A 25129-nucleotide genomic window follows, 5' to 3' on the forward strand; every position below is an offset into this window, starting at 1 on the left:
GAGAAAGTTTTAGATATCCATATGTAGTCTGTCCTAGAATGGGATTTATGTCTACCTGAATAAATTATATGTCCTTTTGCTACAGGATTCATAATTGCCCATGCAATTATGTTATAAATCTATAACTATGCATTAAAATTTGAAATTTCTTAAACATTCCAGTCTGAGGTTTTAACGTATCAGTACTGAAGTCCCCTCCTATTATAAAATTCTCTATGCTTTTTTTTCTTCTATTCACATTATTCTGTAGGTAACCAGTGTGACCCTGATTAAGAGCATATATAGAGCTAGAGTTAATATTTTGTGGTCTAATTTCCCTTCTGTAAATATGTAACTACCTTTCCAATCTTTTAGAATCTTTTGAACCTTGAAATTTATGCCAGCTTTGACAAAATGGATACTCCCCTTGATTTATTAGATCCTTGCATGAAAAACTGCTTGTCAAAATATCTATCATTCAACCTATTTGTTGTATATGTTTCTTGTAACACAACCACACATGGCTTAAATGATTCAACATGATTAACAATCTTTTTTTCTTGATGGGATCTCTCAGACCTCTAACATTTAGAGAAATACTTAGAAAATATTTCTATTATTATTATTATTAATATTATTATTATTATTAATATTATTATTATTATTATTTCTAATATTAGAAAAAATGAGACAGCCAGCTTGGGGTAGGGGTTAAGGCGCTGGGCTAGAAACCAGGAGATTGTGAGTTCTAGTCCCACCTTAGGCATGAAAGCTGGCTGGCTGATTTTGGGCCAGTCACTCTCTCTCTCAGCCCAACCTACCTCACAGGGTTGTTGTGTGGAAAAGAGGAGGAGGAAGGAGTATTAGGTATGCTTGCCACCTTGAGTTACTTATTAAAAAAAGTAATAAAGGCAAAATAAAAAAAAAAAATTAAAAACCCTGTACATTGCTCTCCCATTATCTGCAGTTATCTAATCTATCTAGTTTCTCTGTGCAAAGAATATTTCCTAACTTTTGTTATTATTGTAAACTTTATTGTCATTGTACCTTGTATAACAAAATTGAAAGCTATTGCTCATAGAAACTTATGTTGCCTGATGTTTTAAACCACACGTATAACATTAGTGATCTTTTTTTCTGCATTATTTCCATCCTCCCAGTCTCCCTTCCCCCTTTGAAAATCAGCTGCCTCCCTTATACCACTCTCTCCTTGTGCCATACCTTCATATCTAACCTCCCTACCCTCCAATCCCATTTAGACCAACAGCTTAGAAATCATGGAGGACCCTTTAAGGATCTTCTTCATGGTCAGAAGTGGCTGGGGGGGGGGGGGAGAAATGACCTACTGAAATTCCTTCTCCCCCTCCTAGCCAGTAAGCTCCCAAATTAATTTCTAGTTTCTTAGCCATAGTTCAACCTACATTATTGTTTTGTTTTTTCCCCCTATTTATCTAACTCCCTCCTTTCCCCCCTTCCTCTAAATCTAAAAGTTGAAAAAGAGTTAATGCAGTCAATATAATTTCTTTTGCTTGGCAACCCAGTGCAGCATTCTTATCTTCAGCTTGTAATTTAGTCTACTTTCCACAAATCCAAGCACAAATTAGATTCCTTCCTTCACCCTTTGTCAGAGAGCTCCGCAAGCAAGCTGCACACATTAAAGTTGAAATAATTTTTCTTCCTTGTAAGATGAAAATAATTAACTTGAAAGAAAATTACCAGTTGTAATGAATCTTGTCCTGTATAAATTTTTCTGCCAGTGGCTTAAATTCCTTTCTTCACTGCAGCGCAGCCATGCAAAGTTTTGGATGGACACTCTCTCGCCATCCCATTTAATCTCCTCCAGCTCATATGATTTTCTTATAATTTTGTCTTTTATATTTGAATTAACAAATTTGACCAAGATATATCTAGGTTTCAGTGTATCCCTAGGAGAGTAAACCCAGTGAGCACATTCAATAGATCTTTAACGGTTATGCTCAAATCAGCATTCAGGTCATTAATCTTAGAAATATTGGTATCTAATCTTAGAATAGGTTTCTAAATTTAGAAATATCCAATCAGTCATTCCAGTTTTCTCTGACACTCCTTTATTCCTTAAATTGTTTCTCCTGTTATGATCCTGAATATCTGCCAACTCCACCTTAATTTTAGAGGTATCCTTTTAAGCCTTGCTTATCTCTGAAATATTATCTGTAGCCTGTATATTTTTATGTATAATCTGTAGAGTTTGTCTGTGTCTGTTATTTGCTGTAACGTTTCCTTGAATTTATTCATTTGCTCATACCACCAAGTCTTTAGTTAGTTGTTCCCACAGCGTGTGTGAAAGCATTTCGCCTTCAGTTCTTTCCTAAGTCGTTTTATCCGTTGTCCAGTTAAGTCCAACTCAGGTGCCGGTCCCCGTCCCCGTCCCCGGCTGCGGGAAGTGCGTTCTTCCTCCACTGCATCTTCTTCGTTACTTGGGAGGGGCGCCTCTCAACCTTCTTCGGAACTTCCAAATAAGCTTGGATCCCCTTTCCGACTTAATTTATTTTACCGGCTCATAAAGTATCTAGTAAAATAAGCGGGCTAAATCAGAGGAAGTAGCTGGGTCCAGGGAAGAGCGGACGGCTCAGCACGCCATCTTCCTCAGTGGCTAGCCACGCCCCTAGGCAGCGTTAATCTTACTGAGGGTCCGCTAGTGCGCGAACCTGGCGCTTTGTGACTAGTTTAGGGTTCGCTGTCTCGAGCGAAGCCAGAGAGACCAGATGAAGCACGCAGCGTGAGCGCAGCCGCTCAGCTGGTGTCCAGCAGAGACGAAGAGGCGCCTGCTGGACCCCACCACCTGCGGAGCCCGCCCCCGCCCCGGGCGGTGGGAAAGCGAGATGCGCTGGCACGGGCCAATCCTCAGCCCCTTTGGATATGCAGATGAGTCCCTTTCCCAGGGCGGGGCTGAGCCGCCGAACTTCGGGGGAGGCTGAGGAGGCCGGGAGACGTCCGGCTAGGGAGCCGCGTGGAGCCGCGGATGCGGCACCTCCTAGTGATAGGTAACGCGGTATCCCGGGCCACGTGGGCTGGGCACGACTCGGGTGATTTCTTGGCAATCGGCCGAGTAAAAAGGCATCGCTCGGAGCTCTTCCCGCGCGGGCTCAGCAGAAAATCTGGCGCGACTGAACGGGCGGCGGTGGGCTGGATGCACGCATCGCTTGGGAGGCTGCGGAGGGAGTCGCCGCCGCCCCTGGCTTTAGCTCCGTCTCCTACTCCGCCGGCCCGCTGGTCCCCGAGAGACAATGCGGTCTGGAAAGCCTCCGAAAATCTGCGCGGTCTTCCTGCTGAGCGGTCTCTCGGCGCTGCTGCTCCTGCTCCTCGGCCAGCCTCCCCACGCCTCAAAAGAGCCGCCCCCGCAGCCCCGGGAGGGCGATTTCGTCCGCCATGCTTGCGATGCGCTGGCTCTGAGGAAGAAAGCCTTCGTGTGGGGAAACCGTCTCCGGACGTCCTTCGACAGAGGCGCCTCCTGCCAAGATTACGTGAGGGAGAGCCACTATCTGACAAGACCCCTCTCTGCCGAAGAGACGACCTTTCCCCTGGCCTATGTCCTCACCCTCCACAAAGAACTGGAAACCTTCGAGAGGATCTTCAGGGCTTTTTACTCCCCCCACAATATATACTGCATCCACGTGGATGAGAAGGTGCCCACCAAGTACAAGCAGGATGTGGAGAAACTGTTGGAGTGCTTCCCTAATGCCTTCCTGGTCTCCAAAGCAGAGCCTGTCATTTACGCAGGCATCTCCAGGCTCCAGGCCGACTTGAACTGCATGAAGGACCTGCTGCGATCTGCAGTCCAGTGGAAGTATGTCCTCAACATGTGCGGGCAAGACTTCCCACTCAAAACTAACAAGGAAATTGTCCAGCACCTGAAGAGGTTTAAGGGGAAGAACATCACCCCAGGCATCCTCCCCCCACCTCCGATAACTGCAAGGACCAAATTTGTTTACAAGGAACACATAGGCAAGGAAGCTTCCTACATGAAAAGGACTAAGACCCTAAAATCGCCACCTCCTCACAACCTCACTATCTACTTTGGGTCTGCCTATGTTGCCCTCACTAGGCCTTTTGTGGAGTTCCTTTTCAAAGACCCAAGGGCCGTTGATTTGCTGCAATGGTCCAAAGACACTTACAGCCCCGACGAACACTTTTGGGTGACACTCAATCGGATACCAGGTAGGTACTCACCTCTGGCTCTTTCACATTTCAACAGCAAGGGCCAAAACTCAATCGGCCAGCAGATGACGAGGCCTGATATGTCCAGGTTGGGCTGGAAAACATGCTTGAGATTCTGAGGAGCAGTTGTTAGTCAATGTCAACAATGCTAAACCAGTGGTTTTGACTCAGGCATGCAAATTCCTGTATTCTTAATGGCTGAGATTTTATTTCTGATCTGGCATTTATAGTTTTCCAAAGTGAGGTTGGAAAGGCTGGCTGGCAGTGAGAATTTTTCTGTTTCCGGTACCTGATCCCCAGTCCAAACGGGAATTGTTTTGATTACTGCTCACCCAAACCACAGACAGCTATTCAGCAAAATCTTGCAGTTGTGTGACCGTATTCCCCCATCCCCAGAAATTTATTCCCCATTTTGCAATTTAACCATAGCCATGAACCCAACAAAACAGAGAATAACTATCTGGATGCAAATCAAATGATTAGTTATTTCATAACAAATTCCACCCTAATGAATAATTGCAAGAAAACAACATTTTGCTTCAAAATATACCCAGAGAAATGTAGTGGAATTTGTTTGAAGCTTCTTTGTTAAAATGGCCTTAATGGACTTCTTTCTTATGAATTGGTAAACCCATTTCATTTTTTTTAAAGGTCAGTGGGAGGTAAGCAACAGAGTCTCCAAACCATCTGTCATGTGACTAGTCAGTTTAGTCAGACATGACTGAGGGTTACCAGTGTGGTGGCCAGTGTGAAAACCCAGGGAGTTGAAGAATCACAAAATCATAGAATTGTGGAGTTGGAATGGGTCACTAGTCCAACTGTCTGCAATATGTAGGAAAATCACTTTGAGAGGTTATTGTCCAGACTTTTTAAAATCGCTGCAATATCTGTGGAGATAAATTATTTCACTGATGGACAGATTTTACCATCGGGAAGTTTTTGCTTATATTTAAACAAAATCTAGGTAGCTGTATTCTTTCTGTAACCTATTCTTTCTGATCCTGGTTTCTGTGGCAATAGAAAATAGTTCCTGACCATCTTCCTATGGTACCTTTTTATGTACCTGAATACTGAACATTACCCTCTTTCTTCTTTTGTCCAGAGTCAACATTTCCAGTTCCTTTAGTCTGTCATTGTAGAACATGTTCTCAAATGTTACCCTCTTCTGAACCTGTTTTAAGCAATCAATGTCCATCTGGAAATCTGGTGCTCAGATTCATCCACAGTAATGATACTCTAAATCAAGCTAACAGACAGTGAGATAGCAAAAGAGAAGGCTCATAAAAATCTATGTTAGAGATTATAAGGAAAAAGAGTGAAATGTTAGTATGGTATACTTGGAATGAATATAATTTGTTTCAGACATAGGTGCAGAAGAAGACAAGCAACGTGATTAAGCATTTGGGTCTCTTCAATTTGGAAAATCATTAAGGACAAACCAATTAGAATTCTTGCCTTTAAATCTGTTACAGGTTTTGCTGAAATATCAGTGTGGGAAAGGACATTGGGCCATTATAAGATGCTGAATGAAATATTTTTTTAGTCTCAGATCCAGCAGGTTTTTTCTTATGAGACAAGACAGGTCTGATAAAACCTGGCATGCTGTGAAGGAAGTAAATTCCTTTTTCTCTCTGCTTCAATCTGAAACTTGAGGTCACTCAGTGAAGTTGACTGTGAACAGGATAAGCAAAGAAAAAACCTCATTCCCCACCCACAAATACTCATTTAGCTTGTTGAGTTGCGATGAGTCCATGCCACTGGTTTAGGAAAGAGAGTTAAATAAATGGAGGTGGTATTCATCAGTAGCTTTTAACGTGAGAATTGAATGTTAAAGCAGTATCTCTAACATTCAGTCTTTGCCTAAAGATGATGCCACTCTTGGTATCTGCCACTGTCACTTGCTGTTCCATATCTAAGGCATGCAAGAAGCTAATCTTTGTTTTATGAAATTGGAGGCTGCCTGGAGGCTGCCTCAGGGACAGAAATAGCAGAGATACTTTTTACCTGAGCAAAAGGAGTGCCCCGTCCATCTTTTAAATGACCTTTTGGTTAAAAAAAAGTAATTTCCTCCTGGGATCTGGGCTGGCTGGAAAGACAGGTCAAGCTTCTTCAGAGCTTCTGTTTTATTCTTTTCATTGCTCTGGGCAATTTGACAGATTTCAAAAGTGAAAATAGCACCCAAAGGGAGAAGTGACCCCTACAATCACTAAATGTTCAGATGAGATAATTCCATGCAACTGAACATTCATCATTGCATTTCATCAGGTGAAACCCTTGAGGAAAAGCCAACTCTGTGCAGCAGAAGAAAAGAAAGAAGAATCTTAATGATAACCTTTTGCTTGTTGATTGTTTCAGTAAAGCTCCTTGGGCTCAGGCATACAGATATTAGTTACTTGAAAACTGGGTTTTATGGGCAAGAGTTTTAAAGGAAATTGCTTGAGGGATTTTGTGGAAACCCTGTAATTTGCTGAGACTGGAGTGCTTCCAGTCTCCCATGCTTATGACACTCATTACTCGCCAATTCCATCAATTCTTGGAATTTATTTTTTATTTAAGACTGCTTTTATACTGTATTTTAATTTATTTTTTTTTCCTCTGTAAATTGCCCAGAGTTGCTTTTTAACGAGATAGGCGGTGACAAATTTGATATATAAATAAACACATACATACTTTTTCAGCCGTGGAAATAAGGGAAGAGTCTCAGCCATTTGTTTTCAAGGGAATGATATAAAACCCATGTATTGATTTTCAGGGAGTTGGGAGCTTACTGGAGAAGATAGTGGTATGTTTTTGTTTGCTTCTCTACCTAATTTTTAGCTAGAATTCAGTCTGATTCTTTCAATTTTCTGGAGAATTGTTGCATCACTTAACCCTTTGACTTGGTCAGATGGAAATAAGAAAAAGGAAAGAAGTACGTGGGAAACATTTCTCGTACTAACACATCCTCTTTTCCACTGCTATTCTGATGTATTCTGCACTGATTTAGAAAACCATTCCTGTCTAACATGAGTTGTGACTGAGAAAACCCACTATTTTTCACGTAAATCTTCAAATATATTATAGCGTCTCTTTACAGCAGGAAAGTGGAATAAAGGTAGTATGATTTTGTGGTTACTCTCAGTCGAAGCATCTTTTAGCATTGATATTGTGAAGCTAACATTACAGGAGATCTCCATGCATACAGTCCTGAGCTGTGAGAGAAAAGGCAGGATAGGCATGCAGTAAAAGTACCCCAAAAGAAATACATTCAGTAGTGATATAGTTTCAGTATTAGGAATGTATTTATTGTATGATCTCAATATGTCACAGAATACCAAAGAGTGCACATAGGGTCTCAAAAAACAGTAAACATAATCTAGGTAGAAAAAAATGCATGCAGGATTTCCAGAGGCACATAATACTGTTATTACTTCTGCTATTAATAACTTCTTCAGAGTTTTGTTAAGAGACTGCCATTTTGACTTTTGTTTTTTAAGTTACAAACACCTAACCACCATTAATCAAAACTTTTCTCATGGCCACATACTGTATTGTTTTTAGAGTAATGCCTGACCGATGCTTTTTGTTTGTATTGTATCATAGAAAATGATGAGTTATATAAGTGAATCTCTAGCAAAACTATTTTTACATATAAGAAGTGAGAGCATACAGTAGCCATTGATAGTGGACTATACTTCTCCTCCCTCCATATATCTGTCTACAAGCTGCAATTATTGTTGTTTCTTCTGCACAACTTTCCAGTGTGCCCAGTGCTACTTCATGGCATTCTTAGGCAAGTGCCTGATCCTGTTCTTGACCTGTCAGCTTTCCTCACATTAGAGCGTCAAAGTGCCTGTTGTGGTATCTACAGGGAGTACCTGATGTAGGGGAGAGAATGTGCTGGTGCCAGCATGTACTCTTGGCATAGGACCAACCTTGGCATCAACTGATCCACATAGTTTCTTAGTAGTCCACAGTAAGGGGATCCTTTTTAGGGGTACTTTGCCCAGGAACATCTCGAACTTATCAGTTCTGCAGATAATTAGACAGTATTGTTTAGCAAATAATGGCTCAGTAAACTTCCATGGATTGTTTATGCCCAGAAACCTGGCATCACCATAGTATCCTCCCGACCTCAAGGGGACATCCTTGTTTAGTCTGTTGTCAGAAATAATGTTGTAACCACTAGAATTTTCCTCTTTAAAGTAAGATATGTTTTAAATGATTCTGCTAGCAAATAATTTTCTCCAGTAACCTTGATATTGCTGAATGTTTTCATAAAATGTGTGGTTTCATAGAGGAGAGAGCAATTAAATTAGAAATATTACCTGAGTGCTGTTTATTAATATAGTTCAGGGGATTCATAGCCTTTGTTATTGTTCCATGTCACTGCACTTTCCACTGTTGGCAAGTCTAGCTTTTTGTTAATATTTTCTGGAAAACGTAGGATATCTGCTTCCACTTCAGGAAGGAAATGGAATTATGGACTTAAGAGAAAGCTGCTAGTTTGCTTTTTTACAGTATTGATGCAATCAGCCATATTGATATTAATGTTATGTTGCAATCTTAGCATGTGTCTAAAGAAATGCCAGTAGTTTCTCCATTTATGCTTTGAATGGTCCTTAATTCCTTATACAGTATACATTTGTACAGTGCTTAACAAATTTGTCTGTGTGTGTGCCTTCAAGTCAGTTTTTGACTTCTGGCGACTGCCTGGACTAGTCCCTGCAGTTTTTTCAGCAAGGTTTTTCGGAAGTGGTTTGCCATTTCCTTCCTCCTAGGTCACCCAGCCTGCTTTATGCCCAAGGCCTGATACCTTAACCACTACACCAAACTGGCTCTCTTTAACAAATTTAGCAAACATTTTTGTTTAACTTCTGTTGTTATGGCTCTTGATCCTGAGGGTCTAAGTGTTCTGGAGAGAATCTGAATGATGCTCAGACTACTTACTTTGAAGGAAAACCTTCAGTTTCTTCTTCCACGCTTCCTAGCCATATACTATTATTGGATTTAGAGAATGTCCCTTCAGTATCCCTTTACCTTCTAGATTTCACAGAAGCTAAGAATATTTTATAGGCCAAGAATCCTTAAAGGATATCATTTTTAGGAGACAGTATCTCTGTTATAAAGCAGGAATGGGCAACTCTTTTCCACTGAGAGTTGCGAGGACTCCATTGATTTTCTTTCTGATTAACTTTAAGGAAAGGAATGCGGGCATTTTTCTCTCTATTTCTGATATCCCCTTTTTCTTCTGTCTTCTTTAGGCTTGCCCACTCATTAAGGGCTCAGACTCCTATTATAACAACTTATTTGTATAATTTAACCTAATATTTCTCAAACTTTTGTGCTCATGGATCACTAAATATTTTTTTAAATGGAGGAGCATCCAATTAAACTAACATTCCTCTCTACATTTTCATCTTGAAAAGCATGGGAGTTCACATTTTTTTGGCAAATAAAATAATGATCATGGTTGCATTTGCACCTGCATTCCATCCCCTTCCATTTTTAAAGGACTTTTAAAGCTAAGTTTTCTATTCAGAACAAGTATTTATTTACCACTCGAATTATTTGATATAGTAATAATCTTAGCACAATAACATGTCTTGGCACAAACTTGCTGGTCAATAATGTTCTTCAGTGGAAAGTACCAAGGATTAGGAAGAAATTGATCTCCAGTCCAGTGAAATCCCCTTTTTAGATATTGACTAATGAATGAAATGACTATTTCCCATTTGTAGTTTTTCTTCTTAGATTGCTTGTAGGAGAACACACTTCCACTTAGCATAGCACCTGTGACCTCCCAGGCAGTAACTGCACTTGACACCTGTTCACAAATGTCAGTTTTCTGAAAGTTAGCACTCACATTGCCATGTGTATTGCTCCTTGTATGCTTCAGCTAATAGGTTTTTAGTCCTTGATCCGTTCTTGCAAACCAGATGACTGTTTGGGCATGCAGGGAGGCAGAAACTTGATGTGGGAAGCACCAGCTTATTGTTGGCATTCACAGGAAAGTGGGGTTAAGGCAAGAAGCAAACTCTTACCAGCTGGTTGCCAACACTTGCAGGGAGATGGAGCTGAAATGGCAAATTGGCTCTGATCTGTGAACATAGGGAGACTTTGGCAGATGACCTTGTGGACCTCCTCAGACCTCACCTGGAAAATCACAGGTGTCCCAATCAGCAGGTCAAATTGGGAGCTTTCCAAGGTTCTGATTTCTGATGAAAGAGATCTTTTAAAATGATTTTATATGCAAAAATAAAAAAAACTCACCAAAGCTGACAACTCTCTCATATTAAACTACACTCAGAAGCACGTATTTATCATGTTACACGATTAAATTATTAACATTTAAGTCAGTTTATTAATGTTAGGGAGGATGGGGAATTAAATATATAAATTGGGGTACACACAGCAAATTATGAAAGAATCTTCAAATAAGACTCTCAGTTATAAAATATTTGTTCAGACATAGAGAGGTAAAACACTTTAGAACCCTGTATAACTGATGTAGGATATATATCCTTCCAATCTTGTCTTATCCTTGAAGGAGGATACAGTGTCTATTTATGTTGCCTTCCTGTTTATTTTGAAATCATTGGTATATAATTAAAAAGAACAGGAACATATATGAAAAGCAATTAATGTTCCAGCACCAAATTATTGGGGGAGATAACTTCTGTCAAGAAGGGAGGTGCTATTGCACGTGGTCACATAAACTGAACTAACGTTTTGGTTTGAGTGCAATAGCAGTAACAATTGGTTAAACCTTTTAATTTTCAGAAAAGATGCAGAAGCACATAACAGATATTAAATAATTTCAGTTGAATTAGTTGTAGAAATGAGATACACATAGATGCCAAAGTAGTTCTTCATTGACATTCTCATACTAGATATTCTCTTTATTCCATGATTCTCTGTATACTTGAACATCTAATTTGAAGCATTCTAATAACTGTTTATTATAGACTTATTATTTTGTAAATATGATGTTATATCCTGTAGCCCTAGATAGGGTTTTGAAGCACTTAGAGCTGCTAACCCAATTGTAGACAGCAGAGGTAAAGGTGTTGCCACTCTGGACTTTTTGACAAATGATATTTACGCTGCAACTCCTCAAAAGGCAGAAATGCAGAGTCATTAAAAATATATCTATTCATACCACAGTTGCATAGATTTTTTATAACTAGAGAATCACTCTACAGTAAAAAGTACTTGATGTTTGTATGCTTACTGGCAAAATTATAGTAATTTAAATTTGGTTGATGAGATTAAAAAATGTTTTAATAGTTATATATTTATTTGATTTCAGTGCTGCCTGACTCCAGACGAACTCTGGGCAGCTCATAATATAAAAAGCAAATTAAAAATACAATAGAAAGAGATAAGTAGATGGAACATCCAGTCACAAAACACCAAAAGGTTTTTTGTTTCAAGGTGCTGGTTTTGACCTTTAAGCCCTTCGTGGCATGGGGCCGGGTTATCTGAGGGACTGCCTCACCCCAATTACGGTCCCATCAGATCCAGCAGAAGAGGCACGCTGCAGATCCTGTCTGCTAGGGAATTACACTTGGTGGACCTGAGGAGGCGGGCCTTCTCTGCCATGGTGCCCACCTTATAGAACATTCTCTCCCCCCCCGCCCCCCCCCCAGTGAGGTCAGCTCCATTCCTACTTATTTTCTGGAAGTGGCTCAAGACCTGGCTTTGTCATCAGGCCTGGGGGTCTCAGGAGACCGGTGAGATCTTGAGGTGGCTCCCTTGCTAATCTAATTCCTTGTGTGCCATATTCTTTTAAAACTTTTTAATAATGATTTTTTTACATGTTTTATTTATTTTATATCTTTGCTGTATGCTGCCTAGAGTCACTTCTTATGCGATGGATGGCTATATAAATTAGATAGATAGATAGATAGATAGATAGATAGATAGATAGATAGATAGATAGATAGATAGATAGATAGACAGACAGACAGACAGACAGACAGACAGACAGACAGAACAGATGCAACCATATGCCAAACACATCTAACAGAGGGCTCCATCCACTCTACCCCAAGGCCTGAGAGAACAGCCAGGATTTTAAGCCTTTGCAAAATGCCATTGAGATGGGAGTGACCTGGATCTCGGGGGGGGGGGCTCATTCCAGAGGGCAGGCCATGCAATAGAGAAGTTCTGCTTCCTGGGTCCTGAAAGATGAAACAGTTTAATCAAGGGGATCCAGAGCACGCCCATTCTGTTGGGTCTTACCAACTAGGCAGAAACCATGGGAGATAGGTGGACCATCCAGCAATTGGGCTCTATGCCATGTAGGGCTTAATAGGTCATAACCAGCACCTTGAATCACACCCATGCTGAACAAGTTGGTTGTTAAACAAGGACTATCTGTAATTTACCTGGCATTTTAAGAATAAGAATTATGTCTTCACAAGGTCTGTCTTCCTCTTTCTTCTCTTCAAATCACAGGTGTCCCTGGTGCCATGCCAGGTGCAGCATGGGAAGGTGACTTGAGAGCTGTTAAGTGGAAGGAAACAGAAAAGTCTCATGGAGGATGCCACGGTAAAATGCACATCGTTTTAATGTTGTTGTTGTTTTAATATTTGAAAGATTAACACTACCCCATAGTATTTCATGAACTTGTTCTGGCACTGTTTTCCTTTTGTTTATTATGGAGTTCAAAAAGATTGTAGAAAAAATCTACACTGATTGAAACTTGCAGTACATGAACCCAGAAATGCCAGTCTCTATGTTTTCAGTACTGGCTCTGGAACAGAATTGGTCACATATTAAAACGGTCTGAAGGACCAACTTTGCAGTTTAAAATGTTAAGGAGGACTTCTTGTACATGATCTTCTTGACCTCTCAAGTGCTTTTAATACCACTGATCATAGTGCTCTTTTAAGCCAGCTACAAAGATCATGCATTATATTATTTTCCTCTTTTCTTCTGGGTCGGTTCCAGTCTGGTTTGTTTTTATATATGTGATGTGATGTGATGTGATGTGATGTGATGTGATGTGATGTGATGTGATGTGATGATGTGATATAGGAAAAAATACAAATACCCGTTTAAAAGAATATAAAAAATAGATAATACAGATTAAAAACCAAACATAAACACTGAAATATGGGCAGGTAGCCAACAAATTTATAATATAATGACTAACATTAAGAGCTTATAATACTATATGGCATTTCATATCCATTTTCTAATAAAAACATGACTCTATTAAATTTAAAGATACTTGGTTAACACAATTGAAACCATTAACAAAAAAAAGAGAAAAAAGAGAAATTATAGATGATAAACAATAAGACAACACTGTAAATTATATGTAGATTATATGTCAAGTTAGAATATAAACTCTAAAATCTGAATTTTGGATGTGGCACAATTCTATATATAAAATTGTAGTCTAAAAATGGTTTTCAAATAGAATCGAATTCTACATCAGATTTACTTTTCAAATATTAATTTATTCTAGACATTAAAGCGTACTCCCGCAGATTGGTTGGTCATTCTTCCATACAGGGAATCAAAGACCATTTTCCAATAAAAAGAATATATAATCCTTGCATCTATTAACATATACAATGCCAGTTCAGGATATTTTGAAGGAATATATGGTTTAATGTAGTTTAATAAAAATATCTCATGAAATGAAATTATGACTTTCAGAATTTGTTTCATTCTACAATAGACTGTTTTCCAGTATTGTTGGAGCTTTATAGCTTTTCCACCACATATAGAAACATGATCCAATCTGTTCTTTATATTTTCAGCATTTTGGTTCCAATTAGAGTTGGTGGGAGTGGGAGGAGGTTGAGCCTTTGGCCCCTTATTTGTGATGTGTCTCAGGGTTGAAAATTTTCACCGCTCCTATTTACTATCTATTTGAAGCCATTGAGTGAATTCATCTGGCAGCACAGGATCCAATGTCGTCATGCTGATGATACTCAGTTGTACATCCAGACCATGGACCAATCAAGTAATGCTGTTCAGGAGCAATGCCCAGTGCTTGGAGATGGAGAGGAGCAGGCTTAAATGCAAGCTTGACAAGACAGAGTAGGTCTGGTGGTTTTGGATCTTCTGGCATCAGGGATCTGCCATTTTTAGTTCTGGATGGGGTTGTACTTCCCCAGACAAAACCAGTGCATAATGTGGGGTCCTCCTAGGTTCTCAACTCCTGCTTGAAGAGCAGAGAACAGCTGTGGCCAGGAGACCTGAGCCCAGATTCATTTGATATGTCAGTTGCAGCCTTTCTTGGACCAGGACTCTCTTTTCAAAGTTGCTCATATCTTAATCATCTCACACTTGGACTACTGAAATGCAGTCTTCATGGGGCTGCCCTTGAAGACCATCTTATGGGCAGTTATGGGCATGCCTCAGTATGCACATGTGACCCCTCTGCTGTGCAAGCTGCATTTGGTACTGGCAAGTTTCTGGGTACAATTTAAGATGCTGGTAGTGACCTATAATCATTATCATCATCATCATCTTCATGGCATAAGGCCTGATTATCTGGAGGACCACCTTTCTTCCATTAACTCAGTTTGCTCTGTAAGATCTGGCAGAAAGGGCATGCTCTGGGTTTTGAAACAATGTTATCTAATAAGTCTCAGGAAGCATCTCTTTTCTGTCCAATAATAACCTTAATAATATTGCCCCAGAAGTTCAAATTGTCCCAACCCCATCATACTTTTAAATGATCCTTGAAGAACTGGCTCTTCCTCCAGGCCCTGGGATGAGCTGTTGCTTTTGTTGAAAGTTTTTCATGCTCACATCTTGTTCTTTTTGGTGTCCATTATTTTTATTTTGGTTTGGCCATCTGAATGGGTTTTAATTGTAAGCTCCCCAGACTTGATCAACTTGGGTGGCACTGTAAATTTGATAAAGTAAATAAATGATAATGTAGGTTAATTTACCAAAAAAAAAAAAAACTTGCATTCCTCTGGTACTTTGTATATATGTAATGCGTGCTGAAGTTTCCACAAACAATTCCCTGCTTAGCTGTCAGCACCCTGTTTTCCAAAAATGCCATGGACTATTATAACTGCATAATTGGCGGTTTTAAAACAGTAACCATAGCAATTCAGAAAACTCTCAAATACACATCCAAAAAAGCAGAATTTACAGTGACTTGAGTGACAGGGATTATAATCTATTATCTGTCCTGTTCATGTTGCAGAAGGTTTCAAGCAGTTGGGAAAGAAAAAAAGACAAGAAAAGAAACGGGGGGGGGGAACGGACCAGAAATGTGAAAGGAAGAAAAATATAAATAAAAAGAGGAGAATAGGGAAATTTTTAAAAAGGAAGAGAAAATGAACAAGACGGAAACCAAAAAAGTAATGGGCAGAAAACAAAGGGGAAAAGTGAGGGGAAATCTTGCTTCACAACTGAGAAAAGAAGTGGAAAAATGGAAAGGGACAGCTTGCGGAAGCTACAAATAGTGAACAGGATTGAGACAGCCAAGTATGGTGTACCAGCATCTCTTTGGCAAAGAATTTTTTGCCCTGCTTCCTCTCCACATCAGGATGAGCTGATCTCTTGTGTTATCATGAGGGCACAGCCACTAGAAAGGAAGTAGCCTTGGGGTATGGAGGGTATATCTTACCCCATAATGTGCACCTAAGATCAAATTGTATCCATGTGCTTTATGGTATAAGCCAGAGGCCAGCAGCAGCAGGTCCCCAAGGGAGTGTCAAAATGTCAGGTGATAGGCACAAGTCTATGATTGAAGCCTTCCATCTTGATTTTTTTGACCACCCCCCGGGGGTGCCAGCAGTGTTGGCTGATAAGTATAATCTGTCAGCATCTGAACTGGGCTGGGCAGTTTGTCCCCTCTACTTCCACACATACATGCACCACCTTCTCTTTTTAGTTTTTGGTAAATTTCAGTATGGCATTATTCTGTTACTTGCTTGTGTGTGGGATTTTTCCCCCCCGTTAATTAGTTCAACGCATTTTTTTAATGACATGAATTGGATGTCAGAGACCATTGGATGTATGTAATTCAGAATTTACTGTAACTCCTCTAAATTTCCCATATCATATGATTTTTTCCCTATTTGGGAGCAATTTAAATCCATTCTTAAACAGAAACATCTGCCTAAGACAAAAAGTCTAAAAATATCAGCCTGCCTGCCCACTCTACTAACTTTATCTGCTAACTAGCATCATGTTATATCTACTAACATCATTGTCTCTATAGTCATCAGGCAAGACACAAACACAGGCTAGTGTAAACTAACATACACTTCAGACTTCTCCAACCTGGTGTTTTTCAGATGCCCAAATTTCCTAGCCATGTTGTAGAATTCTGATAAACAAAAATGCGCACACACATCTACAGTATTCCAATCTCCCTCCCTCCCTCCCTCCCTCCCTCCCTCCCTCCCTCCCTCCTTCCTTCCTTCCTTCCTTCCTTCCTTCCTTCCTTCCTTCCTTCCTTCCTTCCTTCCTTCCTTCCTTCCTTCCTTCCTTCCTTCCTTTCTTTCTGAAATAGGCTGGAAGAGTAAGCTAATTGTGGCCTCTTTCATCTTCAGTGGCTCTGGACTCTGGTTGTTGCTAGCAAATGCCAGGTCAGCCTGTAATAAGGTCTTCCTCATCCAGGACCTTATCATGAGTGAAAAGGTTGCCTTGGTATGTATAACTAAGCCCTGGATGGGCGTGGAAAGGGATGTTTCTCCCTTGGAGATATGCCCACCTTGGGTTTTGGTGTGGAATCAGCCACAACTCCAGGGCAAGAACAGCTATTTTATGCAGGAAATTCTGGTGGCTCTCAGAGGCATTGCCCTGGAGAATATGGATAGTGAGACCCTGTTTGTGAGGTTGGGCTGTAAGGAAGAGATGAGATTGCTGGACCTGCCTCTCTGCTGTGCAACTGTTTTCCTGCCTGAGCTGTTTGATTCTGTGATGGGGTGGGTGATGGAGGTTCCCAGGCTTGTGGGTGCTAGAGGACTTCAACCTTCCATATGTGGGTGTGGAGTCTGAAGCAGCTTGAAAGTTCATGGCCACCATGGGAACCACGGACATGACTCAAGTCATTGAGGGCCCAACACACAGTAGTAGGAGTCATATATTAAATCTGGTTTTTACCTTGTGGCAATGGCAGTATGATCTGATTTGAGAGATGTTAACATCTGTCTTTTGTAATAGTCAGACCACTCTTGGATTGCTTCAGATCTCTCTGGTGCTGCTCCACACCACAGGGAGATAGGTCTTGTTTGATTGGTTCATTCCAGGTGTTTACAATAATGGACCCAGCTGGACTTCAGAGAGACCTTGGGAAATTCTCTGAGGCTCCGCTGCACAGTTTGACTGAAGCCTTAGTTACCACTTGGAATGAGAGTGTGATGATTGCCTTAGTTTGGATCACATCTCTATAACCTCCTTGTTTGTGGATCCTGGGGAGTTTTCAGAAGACTGATGAAGTGATAGAAGAGACTCCTGGAGTGCCCCTACAGAAAGACAAGGAACAGGTCTGACTGAGCACAGGTCTACTTAATATAGACACAAGGGTCTATATTAAAGACTACATCATGATAACAGTCTCTGTCTCCTTGAGTTTCAGTTGGCCCGAACTCTGCTGGCTTTTAAGAAGACCCTAAAAACCTGCTCTTCCCCCCTTTCCCCCACTAGCGCTAGCCCAGGACACTGCACAAGCCTGTTGTAACTATATGAATTAGGCATCTGGCTCCCAATATACAATGGTACCTCTAGTTACAAACTTAATCCGTTCTGTGACTCTGGTTGCAACTCAAGTTGGTCTCAAGTCGAGGTAAAGTTTCCCATAAGGTTCAATGTAAATACAGTTAATCCGTTCCACCTTCCGAATTTGGTCACACCATGAGGCAAATTTCCCCCATAAGGTTCAATGTAAATACAGCTAAAGAGTTCTGAAACATATGCATTTTATTTTTAAACCTCAAAAACCTTCCAAACGCCACAAAAACCTTCCAAACGCCACAAAACACACCACAAGCCTCACCGAACGTCTCCTTGCTACCGCGATCTCGCCCACAGGAAGCTGCGACCGCGTGGCAGCAGGGAAAATGGCTGCGAATCCGGTTCGTAAGTAGAGGCGGAGTTCGCATGTCGAGGTAAATTTTTGGGGCTGGAGCTGGTCGTATCTTGAAAAATTCGTAAGAAGGGGCATTCGTAACTAGAGGTACCGCTGTAGTATATTTTATAGTTTTCCTTTGTATTTGATGTTTTTAACCTATTGTGCCTATGATATAATGCCAAAATTTCTTACCAGGCAAAACTAAGTCTTTATTTATTTGTTTATTTATTTATTAAACACATTTATTCGGCCATCCATCTCACTAAACATGACTCCAGGTGGTGTACAACCAACAGTTAAAAAAAATCACAATTGTTAAAAAGCTTAAAAAAATAAATAAAAACAAGATAAATAAGATAAATAAAAACAAGATTGTGGGAGAGCATCCACCTAAGCATAGTATAACCATCACGCAGGCTCCCCATTGGATCCCCAAGGTTGCTAGAAGAACCATGTTTTCAGAGCCTCCCAAAAGGCTAACAGGGATGGGACTGCTCACCTCGGGGGGAATGATGTTACAGATTGCAGGAGCCACAGCAGAAAAGGCGCATCATCTGGGTCCTGTCAGATGGAACTCTTCAGCAGATGGGACCTCCTGCTGGACCTGATGGGATGGGCTGATGTAATCAGGAAGAGGCAGTCCCTCAAATAACCTGGATCCATGCCATGTAGGGCTTTAAAGGTCGAAGTTCTTTCTAGTATATAATCAGTGATCAATATAAATTGTTGATATAATATAATAATATATAATAATCATTAAAACGTGTCTCTGTTTGAATAAAGTTTAAAAGCAGCCAATAGACATTGCCAAGTAGCTCATGTAGGGTTTTTTTTCCGCTAGTTAGTGAAAAACAGGAAAACCACAATGTCTGTGTTAGCTAAAATATGTCAATTCTTCTGTTCACACCTGCCTGGAATGGAAACTTTCTCTTTTGTCTGTATGTTTTTTATTGCTTGAGTATAAATCATAAGTACAATTTCAAAGTAGTCCCGTTTGCTGGAACTCTATGTCTGTCCAGAGGACCAGGAGCAGCCCTTTAGCTGTAGTAAATAAACCAGGGTTGAACTCTTCCTTCAGCTTCCTGGGTCAGTTTTTGGTTTTTGAGAGCCACCTAGAATTACCTGGTAAATGGACAACAGTATAAATTGAACAAACAAATAATTGAATCATGTAACCTAATAAAAATTGAACATGCATGCCCCTACACACTCCAAAACCCCTTTTCAATACAGAATCTGAATAAGGAGTAAAGATGGTTATACAGTGCTCTATGCCTCTATTTTCTTCAAGTGCTAGTAAAATTGCAAGAACTTCCTTATTTCAGTATGATTAGGCTGCAAAGACCTTAGTGCAAGTATGCATCTTAATTCTCCTGTCTATAAAATGTCATTGTAATGTTAATATTTTATGCCTTGACAGGTCATTATGTCAGAAGCATATGTATCTATGGAACTGGTGACTTGCCATGGCTGCTGATGTCCAAAAGCCTGTTTGCTAACAAATTTGAACTCAAAACGTATCCACCTACTGTGGAATGCCTGGAGTTGAAACTTCGGGAAAGAGCCCTGAATCAGAGTGAGATACCAGTGGAACCAAGTTGGTACTTCTAATAAAAAACCACATATTGATGAAGAAGGACAATAATAGAAAGTCAACATTTTAGAACAGCTGTTTGTGCCTTGAAATCAAGAATCTTTTGGATGTTTAATACGGGTAATTTTTCTGATATATGAAAAATCTTCACATTTTAACTGACCTAAGGATTCTGAGCCATCTCTGTATTCATTTAATTTTCTTTAAATTTTTAAACTGTGCTTCCCATTTTGGAACAGGATTCTCCTTTTCTTCCAACTGCTTAGATTAGTGTTTATTAACACCCTTAGAAAAAAAAGTTCTGAATAATGGAGTTAAAGAGCAAATTCAGATTACCTTACTAACTGATGGTTCAAATGGATGGATTAAGACTGCTTACATTGAAGATTCAGTGATGGGAGTTTGTCTTCTAGTTCAGCTTGCTACCTGGACAATCTGTGTTTACTTCTGCCTATACTCTACTGTTAGTACTTGCTTCTGAATAGGCCAAATTCTTACCCATGCTTCTCCCATTATCTGCTAAGCAAGTAGAATGGCCTTCTATATTACTGAAGACCTATCCTCTTTAACAATAGCAAACCAGTCTGTGAACCAGGGTAGTGCAGAAGATCTGGAATACGGTACAAGAGTATATATAAGAGAGTAAATCATTCACTGAAAAAATAAATTAATATTAGACCAATTATATGTTTCTACTTTCATCATGTTTGGCTTGGTCACTTAATTATCCTAGAAATGATGTAAAGAAAAGAAGAGCTTCAAGGTGTTCAGAAATAATTTAAGAGGGTCCAACATTTTTTGATTTAGGAGACTATCACTATCTTCAAAGCAGAGGTACTACTTACATTGTCTTTTATGCCATCTACTAATGTGAAAGTCATTTCCATTACTCTTTAGGCAACTGTTCTGCATACAGTTTAAATATCCAACCCATCTAGTATGGAGAAGTAAAGAAAGTGATAGCAATATATGCTAAAAGTTCTAGGGTGAAAAGATAAAAAATTAGAGAAATAATCAAAAGTCAACTTTCTCTGGAGAAACACAGAAAAGTTTCTTGTATTTTGTCTAGGATTTTACAATTCTAGCATGAAATACTATGAAAGGTATTTATGGTAATCAGTGTCTTAATAAAATATGCATCTTTGCAGCAGACCTTTAATCATTATATAAGTTGAGTATGACTATTTTTACTAAAAATGTTGCCTGTGTCCCAATTATGTTCTCTTAATTGTTCGACTTTTAAGTGAAGTAAAACTCTTTTTCTCTGTAAGGACATAGGTTTGTCAGAATCCACTGACTGAAGACTTCTTTTTATTAAATTGGTTAAATTAATAAAATAATATTTATCAAACACTATACAGATATTGCCTTTACTACAGATTGTTTTCAACAGATCCATGTCTTTAAGAGCAATGAGGTTACAGATAATCATGATTTTTAGGCTGTGCATCCTTCAAAAACGAGCCAGGAGAAATGCTTTGGATCTCACACAAGTACAGCCTCCTCTGCTATTTATTAAACCAGCCCAACTTTTTCCACACAAACTTGAAAAAAGATGCTGATGCTGCTTTAAGAGTGATACTAACTTTAATAATCAGCCTCCTTACAACAGCATCATTTTTTTCAGGCCCACACCAAAGCACCCCGTTAATTTACTTCTCTGCTGTTGAAGAACCAATTAAACTGCTCCCTACACACGCATACAGTTCGGTCTCCTATGCAAGCCAGTGCAAACAAAAAAACAAGGCAAGTACAAGTCTGAAAGTCTGTGTTGCCATGTTGTAAACCTTTTGACAGCTTGTGTTAAGACAAGTATTTCAACAGAGCACAATTAAGGCCTGCTGAGTTCAAAGAGTTTTGCTGAACAATCCTGCAAGCCTCTATTAGGAGGCATTTAGAGGCAATGAGAAGAGTGTAGTCTGAAGGTTCAGAGACAGAGTTCCACAAACTGGTCAGAGTCACACCAAGGATCCAAAGACAAAGCACCACTCAAGAGGAATTCAGAGCAGGTGCCACAGGAACACAGCTCTAAAGCAGGAAGTTGTTCCTAACGAGAGAGCACAATGGCTGCTCTTACATTGCCTAAACTGCTGCCATGACTTAAATAGGGGAGTTCCCATCCTCTGCCCTGCCCTCCATTGCTGCTGGAGTGTTCTTGGGCTTGGCACTCTGTCAGGATCTGGCCTCTCAATAGATCAGCCCCCGTTGGCTGTGGCTCACTGTCTCTGGGAGCTGCCTTCAGTTGTATGATTACTTGCCAGCTGTCCAAGTTGACAACCCATCAGGTCTGCCTCTTCCATCTCTAAAGCCGAGAAGTTGTGATATCTTGGGTAACCCTAGCTCTAAAGATTGGCAGAAATGTGTTTCTTGTATTTTAACTGTCAAAGAATTAACTGGGGGAGGAAAGATGACAGGAAGCTGAAAAAACAATTTTTGAGTTGCATGTCTTATCTATCTGAATTCAAATTATTAATAGCATATTATTCCATACTTGTTGTTGTTGTAAGGTATGGGAGAGAAGGAAATAAGGAACCCAAACAAAGATGGAACATACAAACAATAACAGCCTGAAGATAAGTAATAAAAAGCAAGAATAAACCAAAAAAGAGTTGTAGGTCAGAGCTGCAGACAACTTCCAAATGCCCTGAACTAAAAACAGGACTTGCTGTTCCACAAAAAACTGGGAGGGAGTAACATACTTTTCTATCACCAAATGTATATGCTGTCTTAGACTGGAATAGTGAAGAGTTATAATACTTAGAGGAAGGGGAACCAGTAGGGAACAGAGGAGAAGACCCAGTTAATCCACTTATGATAAGGTCTTAGATAAAAGGTCTCATAACAGCCACATTTGGAACTCAGTTTGGATTTGGTAGCTGACACTACATGCTAATAGCCCAAACAGTAATTTCATTTTATGATCAATTACTGTACTAATTGCTAGCAATAAAATATATGAATTTAACATAATTGTTAAAGAGATTGAGACTGAGATTACAAGAAGAAGAGCCAGAATAAACTAAAGAAGAATCAAAGCTGTAAGAAAATAGCAACTATGGTCTGAGCAGAGGAAATTTAGCATTAGGAGAAACTGGAAAGGAAAAAAAAAAAAACTACAGAGAAAAACCTCTTCCTACTTCAAAACCAGCATTCAAATTTTGGAATAGAGCAGCAAATTCTGTGTATTACAATGAAAGTCTGATGCTACAGATCATTGCAAATGAAACTGGCAAGTTGGAATAAGAGCTTGGGTTGGGGGGGGGGTTAGATTTTTTAATCCCACCTTTGATATTTTTACAAATAACTCAAGGCTGCGAACATACCTAATACTCCTTCCTCCTCCTATTTTCCCTGCAACAACCCTGGGAGGTGAGTTGGGCTGAGGATGACTGGCCCAAAGTCACCCAACCGGCTTTCATGCCTAAGGCGGGACTAGAACTCACAGTCTCCTGGTTTCTAACCTGGTGCCTTAACCACTAGACCAAACTAGCTCTAGTTAGTTTGTAATCAAATATATGTTTACTTATATAAGAACAGTATTATGTATGTATTTATGTATGTTTCTTCAATGCTCTTTGCTCTAATATGCATTAAGAATGGAATTTTATTATTGAGCTAATTTATGCCTGATAATGATTAATTACAGAATTGTTGTGTCTTCTTATCTCCAGCAGTAAACTCAAGATCATTCTGAGCCTTGACGCAACTTCTGAACATCCTACTTTGTCAGCAATAGTTATTAGGATGAAAAAGGGTTGGGTGAGATTTCAGATCACCTCATTTGGAGTTTCAATATTTGAAACACCCAGTCTTTTAAAACTGCCCAAAGTAGACCAAAATGAAATTCTCCATAGATGAGAGGCACTAAAAAGTACACTTGAAATAGTTGCTGTAGAATAACACTAACCTTAAGGTGTAATGTAGCAAGTCAGTTCTCACTTGGTCTCCACCAGAATTGGAGTTAAATGAGGTTACATTATTGCTCTATTTTTGTTTAAATTCTGTATAAATGTCATGGTCAATCACTTGAGTAAAACAGAAGTTCATCCATCAAACTTTGTAAGTGGGCATACAGTAGTGCTATTGCACTGTATAAAGATGGTGATAAAGTACTATCACTATCACCAACAGGACTAAAGAGGCCACTTCTTTCTTCATCCCCCATCTGCAAGAAGTATCAGCTGCAGTTAAACTGCAAAAGCAAAGATGATGGAACTCTCAGACCAAGAAACATGGCTTGTATCATTCATTAATGGGCAGAGGTTTGAGCAAATGGCTTGTTTTAATTACCTATGATCATGATTTTCCAATCATCCAGAAACAGGGGTAGCAATAGGATTTGAGGTGTACAGTAAAATGATGAAAGTGTGATGAAATGGAATTATGAAGGCCAGACTCAGGGAGAAAAAGATTTTCTTTCATCTCCTGAGGCGAGAGGGAGAGATAAGAGGATGAGACTGGCACCTCCCTGAGGAATTCACAATGTTGTGGCTGGCATTACTTGGGAACTGGGATTTCAGTCTGGGAAGATTGATGTCAGGCCTAGCCCAAGGAACTCCAAGAGACCATGTAAATTCAGTCCAGCAATGTTTATTAGCTACAACCTCTAGTAAGAATCTTCCCAGACTGAAATCCCAGTTCCCAAGTAATGCCAGCCACAACATTGTGAATTCCTCAGGGAGGTGCCAGTCTCATCCTCTTATCTCTCCCTCTCGCCTCAGGAAATGAAAGAAAATGTTTTTCTCCCTGAGTCTGGCCTTCATGATTCCATTCCATCACAGAAAGCAATGTTACACCATCATGATAAAAGCTCTACCCGTTTTGTGCTTGTGACACAATGCCCGTACAAAAGGGGCAGAGCTTACATTGCAATGGCACAATGCCTTTGTCATTTGCTCCTCCTTAATTTCCCCCCTGAAAACTCCTTCCCTTCTCATATATTGCCTAGAGGGCTCAAAGAAATATTACAGCTATTTTGTCTTTCTTCCACGCAGTAAGGGCTCAGTATACTCCAGCTGATACAAAGCCTTTTATGGATAAATCCCTAGGGCACCTCCTTTACGGAGTAGAATTAGGTTTATTGAATAAAATATCTCTATTTGAGTTTATTCTAGTTTTTTAAGGGAAGTATTCTAGGTGATGTGTTGCACTTCAAATACAACACTCCATTTGGAACTAAGTCTACTAAAAGCTGAAGCTAGGATCTGGATAACTACATTTAACTTTTGAATAAACTGAATTTCTCATCCTAAGGTTTGTCCCTGCTAACAGTAGTAAGGCGTGTCCATGCATCTAGAAACAGAATGTAAAATGAAAAA

General features: G+C 39.8%; 1 protein-coding gene and 1 long non-coding RNA gene across 5 annotated transcripts in view; one reads left to right on the forward strand and one right to left on the reverse strand.

Annotated features, from left to right (window-relative positions):
• Positions 1-685: 685 nt before the first annotated feature.
• On the forward strand, positions 686-21318 carry GCNT2 (glucosaminyl (N-acetyl) transferase 2 (I blood group)). The gene is made up of 3 exons (XM_007431139.3): positions 686-4176; positions 12619-12711; positions 19638-21318. The coding sequence occupies exons 1-3, from the start codon at positions 3246-3248 to the stop codon at positions 19826-19828; spliced, it is 1215 nt and encodes a 404-aa protein (XP_007431201.1). The 5' UTR covers positions 686-3245; the 3' UTR covers positions 19829-21318.
• Positions 7270-25129, reverse strand: part of LOC112540988 (uncharacterized) — a 36962-nt gene continuing 19102 nt past the window's right edge. Inside the window, exons 2-6 of one of the 4 annotated variants that reach the window (XR_015794086.1) lie at positions 18717-18912; positions 17251-17612; positions 14852-15031; positions 12549-12666; positions 7270-9982 (exon numbers count right to left, since the gene is read on the reverse strand). This is a non-coding gene — a long non-coding RNA (uncharacterized LOC112540988). Of the gene's footprint in view, positions 10374-12548; positions 12667-14851; positions 15032-17250; positions 17613-18716; positions 18913-25129 lie in introns of all 4 variants that reach the window. The other 3 variants (XR_015794085.1, XR_015794084.1, XR_015794087.1) reach the window with 3 other exon arrangements.

The sequence above is a fragment of the Python bivittatus genome, unplaced genomic scaffold (assembly GCF_059951505.1).
Source record: "Python bivittatus isolate LINGU-HERP-01145 unplaced genomic scaffold, Pbiv_v1 ctg000840_np1212, whole genome shotgun sequence".
NCBI classification, from domain to species: Eukaryota; Metazoa; Chordata; class Lepidosauria; order Squamata; family Pythonidae; genus Python; species Python bivittatus.